The 13863-nt window shown below is 49.3% G+C and overlaps 3 protein-coding genes across 3 annotated transcripts; all 3 read right to left on the bottom strand.

Annotated features, from left to right (window-relative positions):
- Positions 1-875: 875 nt before the first annotated feature.
- LOC136469474 (uncharacterized) lies at positions 876-1316 on the bottom strand. The gene has a single exon (XM_066467657.1). It carries the CDS (start codon positions 1314-1316, stop codon positions 876-878), a length of 441 nt encoding a protein of 146 aa, XP_066323754.1.
- Positions 1317-7159: 5843 nt separating this feature from the next.
- LOC136476811 (tetraketide alpha-pyrone reductase 1-like) lies at positions 7160-9330 on the bottom strand. The gene is made up of 5 exons (XM_066474767.1): positions 8973-9330; positions 8676-8842; positions 8361-8555; positions 8103-8265; positions 7160-7813 (listed from the first exon to the last, which is right to left on the bottom strand). The coding sequence occupies exons 1-5, from the start codon at positions 9091-9093 to the stop codon at positions 7443-7445; spliced, it is 1017 nt and encodes a 338-aa protein (XP_066330864.1). The 5' UTR covers positions 9094-9330; the 3' UTR covers positions 7160-7442.
- Positions 9331-9466: 136 nt separating this feature from the next.
- On the bottom strand, positions 9467-13826 carry LOC136476810 (uncharacterized). The gene is made up of 3 exons (XM_066474766.1): positions 12164-13826; positions 10593-11279; positions 9467-10478 (listed from the first exon to the last, which is right to left on the bottom strand). Exons 1-3 carry the CDS (start codon positions 13286-13288, stop codon positions 9891-9893), a joined length of 2400 nt encoding a protein of 799 aa, XP_066330863.1. The 5' UTR covers positions 13289-13826; the 3' UTR covers positions 9467-9890.
- Positions 13827-13863: the final 37 nt, after the last annotated feature.

The following is a 13863-nucleotide window of genomic DNA, read 5'->3' on the forward strand; positions in this document are numbered from 1 at the left end:
TTCATCGAGACGTGAGATAAAGCGGCTGAGTGCGGCGAGGCACCCTGTAACTCATTGTACCCCCTTTATGTTCTGAATTAGGCCCATCCTCATGATGGCCGAGATCTTCTCTGGGTTGGCTTCGATGTCACGCTCGGAGACGATAAAACCCAGCAACATACCCCTTGGGACCCTAAAAACACACTTCTCGAGGTTGAGCTTAATGTCGTTTGCTCAGAGTTTCACAAAGGTCTGCTCTAGGTCGGCTATGACCTGGTCAGCCCATTTGGACTTGACCACGATGTCATCTACATAGGACTCAAAGGTTCACCCAATGAGGTCCCTGAAATACTTAAGCATATAGCGCTGGTACGTAGACACCGCGTTTTTCAGACCGAACGACATCATAATGTAGCAGAATGATCCGAATGGGGTGATGAAAGATGTCACGAGCTGGTCAGACTCTTTCATCATAATTTGATGCTACCCAAAGTACGCATCATGGAAGCAAAGGGTTTCACACCCCGAGGTCGAGTCGACTACTTGGTCTATGCGTGGCAAAGGAAATGGATCCTTTGGACACGTTTTGTTGAGACTAGTTTAGTCAACACACATTCTCTATTTCCCATTGTTTTTCATACCAGAATGGGATTGGCTAACCACTCAGGGCGGTATACTTCCTTGACAAACCCGACCACCAAAAGCTCCATAATCTCCTCATCGATGGCACTATGCTTTTCCTCGTCGAAGCGATGTAGGCGCTGCTTCACCAGCATGGAGCCTAGCCTGATCTTCAAGGCATGCTCGATGACTTCTCTTAGAATGCCTAGCATGTCTAAGGGTCTCCACGCAAAGATGTCTCTGTTGACACGGAGGAAATCGATGAGCACGCTTTCCTATTTGGAGGAAAGCGTGGCGCCAATGCACGCTACTTTGCCCTTAGAACTGCTAGGGTCTATGAGGACCTCCTTAGCGCCCTCTATAAGCTCAAAAGACCAAGTTGACCGCTTGGGGTTAGGTGCTTCTTCGGCGACCTCCTTCCTAATGGCCGCAAGATCCTTAGAGGCGATGATTGCCGTAGCATGTTCCCAGCACTTGACCTCGCATTCGTACGCGTGCTGGAAGGAGGTGTCAATGGTGATGACCCCATAAAGTCCTGGCATCTTTAGCTTAAGATAGGTGTAGATGGGGATGGCCATGAACTTCGCGTAGCATGGACGTCCTAGCATGACATGATAGGTTCCATGGAACCTGACCACCTTAAAGGTAAGGGTGTCCATCCTATAATTGGTCAGATCCCCAATGGTGATGGGTAGATCAATCTGCCCAAGTGGCATGGCCTACTTTCTAGGCACGATGCCGTGGAAAAGGCGCTCTAATCGGTCAGATGCACGATCGGTCGATGCCTATGGCGTCGAGTATTTTGGCGTACATGATGTTGAGGCCGCTACCTCTATCCATCAGTACCTTGGTGAGCCACTTCATACCAATGATTGGGTTGACCACGACCGGATATCTTCCTGGCTATGGGACGCTTTCTGGGTGGTCGGTCCAATCAATGCTTATGGCGGACTTTGACCATCAGAGGAAAGTAGGCGTGGCCGGCTCGGCTGTATAGACCTCGTGGTGCGCAAGCTTCTGGCGATGCTTGGAGTCATAGGCCGCTATCCCTCTAAAGATCATGAGGCAGCCATCCAGCGTGCATCTAGGGTGTTCGGGGTACCCTCGGTGGGCTTCCAACCCCCTTGCAGTCAGCAGCAGCCACGAGCGAGCTCTCGCACCATTTCTTATTCTTCTTCTTGCTAGGACGGTTGGAGACACCTTTGCTGGCATCCTCGTCCTGCTTTGCCTTACCTTTGAGGTGGTCAAAAATCGCCCCGACCACCTCCTCACCCGAGGCATGGCTGGTGGCAATGTCAAGGAGCTCCTTGGTGGTTCATGGGCCCTTACATCCCAGATTGTGAACTAGGGACTCACAGGTGGTCCCAGATAGGAAGGCTCCTATGACGTCGGCGACATTAGGAAGCTCGTTGCACTGCTGGGAGAAGCATCAGATGTACCTTTGAAGAGTTTCCCTGGCCTTCTGTCGATAGTTTTTGAGATCCCATGGGTTCCCAGGACGCGCGTATGTGCCCTAGAAGTTTCCCATGAAAATCTCTTTCAGGTTCGCCCAACTTTGGATTCTATTGGGTGGAAGGTGTTCCAACCACGTTTGTGCCGAATTGGCTAGGAACAATGGAAGGTTGTGGATAATGAAATCACTATTATCCGCTCCACCAGCTTGGCAAGCAAGCCGATAATCCTTGAGCCACAGTTTGGGGTTTGTTTCCCTAGAGTATTTTGGGATGTGGGTCGGCGGTCAATACCACGGTGGAAAGGGGCATTGAGGATGTGCCAGCCAAAGGCCTAAGGTCCTGGCAAGTTAGGGCTCGAGCTTCGGTCCTCGTCGCTGTCGTAGCGTTCGTAACAATGAGGGTGGTAGCTGTGGCTAGCCCCCTCCCTCACGTGGCCGTAGGCACACCTATAGGCATTGATGGTGTCATGCGCATCACGTTTGTAGCTGAGACACTCATGCACTAGGACCATGGCGTGCGACTTGCCGCCTTGCCATGCCTGGTGGACTGACACGTCCATGTTGGGCCACTCTAAGGGCGTGCGCTGGCTAGGGTCGAGCTTGTGTCATCAGGACAACAAGCTCACGTCCTGCTGCGCCACCGCACGCTCGAGTAGCGTGCGAATCTTGTGATGGGCCCGTCGATCTTTGGGCGTCGTGGGCCTCGGAAGCCCCTGGAGCAAGGTCGTTGTGACGGTGATGTTCTGGCTTGCCCGGGTGAAGTGTGGGAGGGCCTCATTGTCCTCAATGATCCTCTAGTTCACGTCACGAGCCATGGCGCGTGCACGCCCACCGTCTCCGTGGCGCTTGAGCTCATGTGTCCCTACTCGAGCTAGAGTCATGCTTCCTCGAGCTCTTGGTGCCAGGCCTTCAGCTGCTCCACCCATAGGTGAGGTGGGGCCCTTGTATCCCTATCGACCTCATTGTCGAGGTTGTTCGTTGGGGTAGCCTCTCCCTCGTGGATGCTTTTGATGTGTCCCTTGGGGGTACCTACCATGAAATATTCATGAGAAGGGTGATGGCTCCCCTGCTAGAGTTAGAGTCAGAGGGTGACCTTGACTCTCCCGTGAGGAGGTCATGGAAAGATTTCATGACATATTCGGTCATTCCCATGAACTCATCGCTCGTGGGGGATGGAGGCGTGCATTGCGCCACGAGGTGGCCAACGGTCTCTGCGGTGTTGCGGAGACAGGACGGGAGCGCTGTCGGGGTGCTCCGAATGAGGTATTCTAGGAAGATCGGCTCTCCTCCTGCGAGCTGCATCATGACATTAGTGAATAAGAAGGTGAGGTGGCGTAGGCCCTCCTAGGATGGCCGGGGTCCTAGAAAGGCGCCAAGCTAGCACTCTAGCCTCCCGTAATCGAAGCCGAGGAGCTAGTTGCTCCCGAGGGTGTGGGCCTCTGGTGCGTGCAGTTGCAGCTCTTCAAGCACCTTGGCGATCGTGTTGAGGCCGGTGAAGTGGAGAGGTTGGACGGCAGCGGGAGCCTAGACCAACCCTCCCTCTATCGTGACGATGAAGTCTAGGTTCTCAAAGCGCACATGCGCGCTCGAGACCCAGCTGACACCATGACTAACCATTCGAGGCCTGATGTGGATGTCGACACATGCAAAAGGCCCCTACCTGGCGCGTCAACTGTTGGTGTTTCGAGTTACCATCGATGATAAAATTTCTAATATTGTACGTCTGGCTCGGATGGTGTGCTTAGGGGACATGAGGTTTATACTGGTTCGGGCAGAAAGTCCCTACGTCTAGTTCATCGCTGCTGCTCGTGTTGATATGGCTATTGGGGCCTCCAACTTCTGTACTATAGTAGTAGGAGCCGGTGAAGCCCCAATAATGGCTTCATTGGTCCCAAATTATTAGTTATTCTAACTTTATTGGAAAGTCAAAAGATCTCAAGTTTGATCAAAATTATAGAGAGGATTATAAATATTTATGACATCAAATAGGTATATTATGACAATATAATTAATGAAAAATCTAATGATACTATTGTTGGTGTTTTGAGTTAGCACCGATGAGTAAATTTCTAATATTACGCGTCTAGCTCAGATGGTGTGCTTAGTAGACACGAGGTTTATACTGATTTGGACAGAAAGTCCCTACATCTAGTTCATCACAGCTGCTCATGTTACTAGCACTAAAAGTTTGTAGTAGGGGTTACAAACAGGCGATAGAGGGAAAGGATCCCAAGTCTCTGGTGGAAAGAGTGAATGGGTGTTGAGAGCTCGATCGTTGCTCGGCCGTGTGTTCGTGTCGTGTTCTTGTATATTTATCTCGTGTTTTGATTGGTTCAGGATGATTCGATCGGACCCCCTTCAGGGGACGCCCTGCTTTCCTTTTACAGGCTAAGAGAAAGCATAGGTTACAACGGAGGAAAAGGAGAAGAACAAGAGAGAGAGAGAGGAAAGCTTCTAGGATCGCCGGGTCCTTCTCCCTCATGCGGGTCCCACTGACCCTATAGATGTCAATAGGAATAGCTCCACATCATGGCCCTGTCTATCACTGATGCCACGCGTAGGCGTCGTCTGTCGCTCATGGCGTTCCATCCTGTCCTAGCGGACGTCGTGGTGAACTGACACGCATGTCACCGTTCGTACAAGGGTTAGGCGAAACAGCGTCGGCACGCCCGATGCTGTTCTTGATGTGAACCCTTTGGTATAGCCCGTCATGGCCACGGGTTACATCGAGGCATGACAGTCTCTTCCTTGATGTCATAGTCTTGACCTAGGCCCATACGCCTGGATCTGGAGTCGTTGACAGTGGTATGGGTCTCCGTCAGGCGAAATGGAGTGCGAACTCAAGGGGTCGGGCGAGATGGAGCCCGCACCCACGGGGTTGGGTGAGGTGGAGCCTGCCCTAGAGGTCGAGCGAGGTGGAGCCTGTCCCCAGAGGGTCGGGCGAGGAGGAGATCATGGCCTCAGGGTCAGGAGAGGCGGAGATCGCGGCCTCAAGGCCGGGTGAGGTGTAGCCTGCCCCCAGAGGTCGAGCGAGGCAGAGCCTGCAGCCTTAGGGTCTAGCAAGGCAGAGCCATCCCTCAAAGGTCGGGCGAGGAAGAGCCCTTCCTCAGAGGCCGGGCGAGGCGGAGCCCGCGCGCCTGGGAGTTAGTTGGAGCTGTAGTCGCGCTCTTGACTGCTCGGATGAATCAATGTTGATGACCATTAGCTCCTCCTCTTCGGATACCCTAGTATTGGTCCCCGACATCTACTCCGTATTTGGTATCATAATTATTATTTTATTATATAGATTTGGTCAAACTTGAGAGGTTTTGACTCCTCAAAAAAGTTAGAATGGCTTATAATTTGGGACAGAGGGAGTAGTTCATGTTTGGGTTGATGAGACTAGATCACTTTTTCTAAAGTGATATACAATGCTAAATAGTCCAAACATTCCATGCCAAACAGACCCTAAGGCCTTGTTTGGATACATGTGTATCCACTTCAATCCACATGTGTTGAAGTGGATTGAAATAAAATAGTTTAATTCCACTTCAACCCATGTGGATTAAGATGAATACATGTGTAAGAGACCATGACTCATAAGAGGAGGGTGAATTAGGCAACTTAAAACTCTAACTCTAAACTATGGCATCTTTTTCTATCTTTAACAAAAAACTATGCAAAAGATAAACTATCTAAATATGCAACTACAGTTTTGCTAGTGTGTTGCTATCTCTACTGCAAAAAAGAAGTTATGCAACATAGGTTCCAAACCTATCAACTAGCCTATCACTAAGCTAGGAAAGTAAAGCACAAACTAAGATTGCAATGTAAATGTGGAAGCTAAAGAGTAAGGTAGAGATATGCAAACTCCCGTCGATGACTCCGATATTTTTACCGAGGTATCGAGAAGCGCGTAAGTTTCTCCCTAGTCCTCGTTGGAGCCCCTCGCAAGGACCAAGCTCTCGGTCGGGTAACTCCGTGGATAGCCCTAGGCCTTCCCCACGCGCAAGTGGGTCTCCGGTGTGCCTTCCGGCAAGCATCTCACGGACCGCTCTCCGCCGTCTTCACAATCAAACTTCCGACCGAACCGCCACGGGCCTTGTTCCCTTCGGTACATGGTGGCCGCCACACCACAAACGCGGTTGGTGTGATCTCGCAAGACTAGAAGCCCCTCTAATGTACAACAATGGTGCGCGCAAACACCAAATAATAAGAGGTGTGCAAACCTCACTAAACAGTAGGCCTAAACCTAGAGCAAGCGCATAAGCGGTGGTCTAAACAACCTAAGCACTTTACAAAGCACCTACGCTAATCACCGAATGAATCACTAAGCACTATGCAAGTAGAGATCACTAAAATAGTGTATCAACACCCTTGGTATGTTTCCTCAGCTCTACACTCCTCAAATGCCTGGTTAGGGGGTCTATTTATAAGTCTTATAGAGAACGTAGCCATTGGGGACGAAACCCATATTTCTGCTATTGACCGGACGCTGCTGTCGTTCTAATCGGATGCGTCCGGTCGTCCCAACCATTGAGCGCGCGCGTAGAGATCGGACGCACTGCTGAGTCCGGTCATCATCGACCGAATGCGTCCGGTCGCATTTGCGTCGCTCTGGAACCTCTCTGGACATGATCGGACGCTGCACTTTGTGCGTCCGGTTATCCAGTGCCGCTGCGTCCGGTCTTCACTGAGTTGTTGCCGCAACGATAAACAGTGAAGTTCGTGCGTCCGGTCACTTCCTCGCTCAGCGTTCGGTCACTGCTGCTGACGCCTGCTGTTGCCGAGCAACTGATCGGGCGCGTCCGGTCCTCATAGGGTTATGTCCGGTCACCTCTGTCGAGCTCGTTTCTTCGCGATCTTGTGTCCGGCTTGGTTCTCATCTTCGTGCTTGGACTTTGCTTGATATCTTGGGTCTTCTCTTGTGCTTTTAGGGTCTTGCTTATGGTATTGATCGTGGGATCATCATGTCGTATTTGTCCAAATCACGTCTTGCACCCTATTGAACTACAAAACAATTACTTATAAATTCATTAGTCCAATTTAGTTGTGTTGGTCATCAAACACCAAAATCCAAAGTAAATGGGCCTAGGCTTCATTTTCCTTACAACATGCGCATCTAAACAAGGCCAAGATGAAATAAATTGTCAACTATATTTATATTGAGACGTGGGAGAGAACGGATGAGTGATAAGATAAACGAGTTGCAGACTTACAACTAGCTTTGACACTTTGTAACAGGCTAAAAATAACTTTGTAAGACAATAAGGCAGACCATGAATTAATGGTGATAACAAATTTAACTATTATATAAGTTGCTATTGGTTATAGGTGACATTGCACTAGGGTCCGGCTAAACTATTAGCCATGGTCCGACAAACTTTCCACCAGCGACTGATAAAACTTTTCAGATCAAGAGGCTACGCGTGCCGGCGTCCTCGGAGGTGGGGAGATGGCCATGGCCTCTGAGCGAGTCGACGGCGTCGTCGAACATCTCCTCGACGCCCTTGAGGTCCGCCAGCCCCAGCGTGCGGGCCTTGGACGTGTCGAAGCCGTATGTCTGCTCGCCGTAGACGCTGGGCAGGCTCCTCGGGATCGGGTACGCCGGGAACCGCCGCGCGAGCAGGGCGACGAGGTCGCCGCAGCCCAGCACTGCCGCGTTGCAGATGTACCTCCCGTGGGCGCCCGCGGACTCGTACGCCAGGATGTGGCACCTCGCCACGTCGTCGATGTGGACGTACCCCATCCTCCCGTACACCGTGAACTTCGCCGTCTCTCCTGCAAACACAGCAGCAGCGTGCTTCTCATTGCTCACCCTTTCATAAACCTTGCATGCCACAAATCGACCTTTGCATGCATATTGTTTACAAAAAAAGTTCAGTCCGGCAATCCCGTGCCGTAGTTCTTCTTAGAAAACAGTGTATCACCTGTTCCTGTTCAGGTTCTTTCTTTAACTATTTATAAATTTATCCAGTATGCCCCTTAAAGAAAACAGTGTTTCATTGGTATTCTGATAAAGGATATATGAGACTGATGAGGGTTCTGTCCTGACAGGATTTTTGCATACCTTGGAATAAGCCTAGGACATCAGAAGCAGTGGGGCTGAGCTCAGGAGACAGATTAGGTCCGATAACGAATGTCGGAAGAACAGTCACAAGGTCGATCCTGTGCTCTTTGGCAAACTCCCAGGCCGCCTTCTCGGCGAGGATCTTCGCAACGGCATACCATATCTATGGAGCAGCACATCACGATCTAAATTACTCTTCAGAGAAAATCGTTGCACAAGATCACAGCCTGAGTTTGGGTTTGATAACCTTACGCTCACCTGGAGACTTTCGCAGTACTCAATGGAGCTCCACGACGTTTCATCCAGCAACACGTTAGGGGGCAGGTCGGCTTCGTCCTTGATCCTCACGGTCGCCGACGAAGACGTCAGGACAACCCTCCTAAGGGATGGATTCTTCTTGCATGAACGTAGCACGCTCAGAGTGCCGTTTATTGCTGAATCAAGCATTTCCTCCTGCAAAGTGGCATCGTCATATTTCAGTTGCTATTTGTTCAAGATTTTCTGAAGCTGAAAACATGAGAAACCTTCAGTTTCCAACAAAAATGGAGTGGTCAGAATTGGTGTTTCGCATGCCTTGGAGTCAGATTTAGTGATGACAGGCGATGCAGTGTGGAAGACGCCCTCACAAGCCATCACAGCGTCATCAAAGCTCCCTTCCTCCAAGAGGTCAGCTCTCACAAGCTGCAGCCTTTCCTTTGCGCCTTCCAAATCCCAGAGGTGTCCTACTTTCTTGTCATTTCCTATCAAGACATGAAACGAGTTACCTTGCTTTCAGTAGTGATTCATTTGAGAAGTAATAAAAACGGACATAAACCATACCAGGTACTACTAATAGATTAATTCAGATCATCACAATAAGATGAAACTGACCTGGATCTCTGACTGTCCCGAGGACATGGTACCCAGACTCAAGAAGCCGTTTGACGAGCCAGGAGGCAATGAAACCAGACGCCCCAGTGACACAGACTTTACCCTTAGCAGTGCTAGCCATTCTCTCAGACTCCAGGTGCTCCTGTGATTTGATCCAAGGTAGTTTATATTTATATTATGCACATTGTTGAAGTACCCAGTATGGCTAGTGTGTCACCCCTTTTTGGTGACTCAGTTGGGCAGGTGGAGAGTTGGCTTGGTCATGTGCAGATTCCACCACAGCTTAGGAGGCTCACAGCTTCTGCACTCCACTGGATCAAACCACTCCCATCCTACAAAAGTTCACAGCTTAGAAAGGCATGAATTACCAACCTACTTGCATTGCAGGAACGTTCTTCCTTCCTACTGAGACGCTGCTTTATCAAAATTTCTTAAACATGTGTAATTTCATCAGTTCAAGTTACTGGTTAGTTTATTCCAATGGCAACTGTCACTAACAAAATGAGGCAATGCACAAGAAGTTTCATTCCTGGACATTTTATTCTGATTACATCCTTTTTCTCGAAACAAAAATCTGATTACATACTGGTTGATGATGGCATGTCACTGCAATTCAATCAAAACTGGCACAGCAAAAGAATTACAGCCTTAATGTACACAAAAAATGTGTAGGGAAACTAAATTCCTACAGAGCATGCAAAATGTATGTTGTACAGTTGATCTTCCTTAGGATCCCTACTCTAGTTCGGAGTAGATTCCAAATGCTGGGAGTTAAAGAGGGGCCGTTGAGGAGAGTATCCTGGAAGGAGAGAGTTTCACACTAGCACAGATCTTCCCCTCAATATGCGAAGGTACAGGCAGGACTTGGATCACAGTGCAACAGGCAGACCTGGTAGTGTGCAAATCCACTGTCCAATTTCACTTCTGAGGAGATAGGCCAAATGAAGAAGCAATTTCTGCCAAGTGCTGCCCTGTTGAATTTGTTATGAAGGCTATAGGGACTACAGGCTGAAACATGAACTCATCATCCTCCACCTGGAGGTCATAGCATGTTTTGAGTTCCATTGCTTTAGATTCTGCAGCTTCAGCTTCTTTACGTAGTATCTCAACTTCATCAGTATCATCTGTTTCAGTTGCAGCAGTCAATTCTGCTCTAGCAGCAGCACAATCTAACCGGAGTCTTTTGTAACTTGTCAATGCTGACTTTTTTTCTTTAAGTACAATAAGCCCTTCGCATTCCTGTATCTTGTCTGTAGTTGCTACAATGTCCTTTTCTATTATCTCTAGATCAGTAGCAGCTTTCTCTAACTTACTATGCAGTTCGTCCTTTTCGGAATTAAGAGCTTTTGCCTCTGCAGCTATCCTTCCTGCTTCCTTAAAGTTTCTTGCAGCAGCCGCAACTTTCTTTTCAGCCTCTAGTTCAGGGCCCCTTTTGTCAATGAAGCTCAATTTCTGCTTAAATGAATCCATTTCTTGCTGTATGCTTGTTCTCCTTGAAGATACCTCCTGCAAGACAAAATCCAGTATAAAATATTTCGAATAGCTTACATCCAAAACAAAACATGAAGCTCAGTATTTAAATAATACAAACATTAAAAAATAAAAGAATAGTTGGTGTACCTGAAGAGTAGTTCTTGCATCTGTAATTTTTTGCCTAAGCATTTGAATGTCTTGCAAAATTTCCTCCTCCATTTTTAGCAACCCAATTCTATCCTCTCTTAACTTCAAAATCGATGATGCAAGCTTTCTTCTTATTTCAACTGATTGTTGGCAAGTTTTTGCTTCAGAGGAACAAGCATCGATAATTTCCCTCAACTCTGAATCTTTTTGCTCTGTTAAAGAAATGAACCTATCAATTTCATTCTTTTTCATCACAAGTGCTTCAGTTTCTAGATCCACTTTACTTTGGGCTTCCTTCAAGGAATTGAGCTTCAAGTCAATATCTGACTGAGAGCCATGGAATCTGGAGACCACTGCACTGATTCTTTCTTGAACTTCATGGATCCGGGCATTGTTCTCAGCTATCTCTGCTTCTTTCAACCTCACCAACTCTAGAAGCTCAGCTAACTCCTTGGTGAGGATTTCTCCTTTTGTACTAAGCGTATCTTTCTCTAGTTTGTCTTCTTCAACCAAATGCTCTATTGACCCTTCCAACCCAGAACGTGCTTCAAAAACCAACTGTGTTTCAACCTCCATTTCCATCTTCTTTGTTTCTAGTAACTCCATTGATGTTTGCCACCCTTCTATTTCTTTCGAGGATAATTCTTTTGCTTGCTTGCTCTCTGAATTAGCATGTTCATTGGCATCCTAAGAAAGGTAGAGTTTTACAAATTAAGATAAAAGAGTAGATAGAAGCCATTGCAATTATACCATAAATAGCAATTGCTTGTTGTTTAGTTTGTATTGTAGATCATCGTATGTTGTTTCGACTTTTAACTGTGGTTTGGAAACTAGATGGTTGCAGCAAGTTACATAACAGGAAGAAAACATATATTGGACAAAGCTATGTGATGCAGCACAAGGACCTAATTCAGAAACTGCAACGACCAGTCCCATGTAAAATAGTAATATGTATCCTTTTCGATCATATAGGATAGCTCACATTTGCAGCCTGTAGTCAAAAGGTTGGAAATATTATCTTGTTTCAAACTTTTTGCCAATAATTACATAGTAAACATAGTGAATGACTATTCCTTGGAGCGTCAACAAAAATTGCATCAATACTACACATATTATGATAGGACGTTCCAGAATTTACAGGTTCTATCTTGTGTTGAAGGGCGGGCCTGGTGCAAGCGGCAGAGTCTTACCGCCTGTGACTGGAAGGTCCCGGGTTCGAGCCGCGGTCTCCTCGCATTGCACAGGCGAGGGTAAGGCTTGCCACTGACACCCTTCCCCAGACCCCGCACAGAGCGGGAACTCTCTGCATTGGGTACGCCCTTTATCTTGTGTTGAAAATTAGCCCCTCGCTAGGTCATGTCTATAAGTGTTCTTCAAACAAAGAAAAGATTACAACAAGATTGTATTACAAGGTAAAAATTGTAAAAATGGTATATAAGTAGCAAGACTTCATATTTGAGAGTGGAAATTCAGATGCCTATGTGGTTCTTACTTTAATGTTTGAGCAATGGTTATTTGGAGCTAGTACAATTCTATGCGAAGTTAAAACAATACTGACAAAGCTAATTTACCTTTGCAAATTGCTCCAGAAGGGCAGCAGCTTCCTCCTCTGCAGCAATGCGAGACTCAAGCACCTCCTGCAGCTCCGAATCCACCGAATCATAGTCAAGCTCAGCATCACGCAGCGCTGTCAACAGCTGATCCTTCTCCTTCTCAAGCGCAGCGAGGGAGTCACTGATCCTCTCTGCCCTCTCAAAGTCCTCAGCCTCACAGGCCTCCTCCAGCTCCCTCTCCAAATCCTTGTGCCTGGATGCCACGGAGGCCGCCTCCTCCGCCACCTTCCGCCGCCGGCCAGCCAGAAGCCTCCTCTTGGCAGCCACGGCAGCAGCCCTCTGCTGGATGGAGTCGAGCTTGCCAGAGATTTGGGATCTGAGGAGAGCCAGCCTCTCCTCGATCCCCAGGGCTGCAACTCCAGCATCTTCATCCTCTTTCCCATCATCGTCCTCCTCCTTTGCCGACTCCTCTACACGCGGTGAATTGGTATCCGCATCCACCGCCTCCGCGTGCGCCTCGTAGCCGTTGACATAGACATCGACTTGCCGATCAGGGAGCTGGTCGAGGGTACGAGTAGCGGCCGGATGCGGCGAAGCGTCCAGGAAGGCGACACTGCTAGCGGAGATCGCAGCAGCAGCTGCGGAGGCACGAACCGTGGCAGGAGGGGAAGGCGGCGCGGGCTGCGGCGAGCGGCCGTACCCGATGCGCACGGCCCTCTTCTTCTTGCGCAGCGACGAGGAGGGCTGCCGGGAGAGCGCCGCAGCAGTAGCTTGCGGCGCTGGCGACGGCACGGGGGCAAGCGGCGCGTGGCCCCGATCCTCACCTTGCGGGGGCGGCGGCTGCTCCAGCGAGAGCGGCTCCTGCGGGGCGAGGAGGGTGAGATCGGAGAAGAGGTCCTCGTCGAGCGGCGGTGGCGTGGAAGAAGCCGCGTCGGCGTCGGAGCGAGCGGCGGGTGGCAGCTCAGGGACAGGGACAGGGACAGGGGCGGGGGCGGGGGCGGGGGCGGGGGCGGAGGCGGAGGCAGTGACAGGGGCAGGGACCGACTCCTCGGCGGTGGCGGGTTCTGGCGCAAAGAGGACCATGCCCTCGAAGAGCGAGCTGCCGTCCTCGACGCCTCCCCACCCATCGTCCTGGGACGCCATCGCCGCCGCCGCTGCCTCCTGACCAATCGGTGGCTGACGGATCGGGAAGAGTAAAGACGACTACAAGGTGGGCGGTGGAGTGGACTGAGCAATGGATGTGCCGTGGGCAACGCCGCCGCTGCGTGCGTTGCTAGATTAGATCATGGAGGAGTAATCCGTGTGGTAATCGCCGTGGTCTGGCATCCGAGTCTGTCACGGTGTTACCTTTGTCGCGTACTATCACGGAACTGCTTCGGATGGGGTGGACGATGATGAATTTCCGGGTGCCTGCTTGCGTTGCAAGGCTTACGTGGATTACTTTCCTTTTTATTTTTCCTGTTTTCCGTGTTTTTTCCTGTACAAATAAACTGATTCCTCTAAAAATTTTATATGATTCTTATGAAATGTCTACCTTACAAAAGACCTTACTAATTTTGTGCTAGAATTTTGGTACAGCCGGGGGAATCGTCCTTGTTTGCTTGGAAACAGCAAACTCTGCTAGTCCATGCCAAGAATTTGATTGTTTGCTTCTTGAGTAGGATCATCAGGTACCATAAGCATCCGTTGTTAGAACTGGACAGTGTTTCATTTCACAC

This window comes from Miscanthus floridulus, chromosome 8, assembly GCF_019320115.1.
Source record: "Miscanthus floridulus cultivar M001 chromosome 8, ASM1932011v1, whole genome shotgun sequence".
Classification (NCBI taxonomy): domain Eukaryota; kingdom Viridiplantae; phylum Streptophyta; class Magnoliopsida; order Poales; family Poaceae; genus Miscanthus; species Miscanthus floridulus.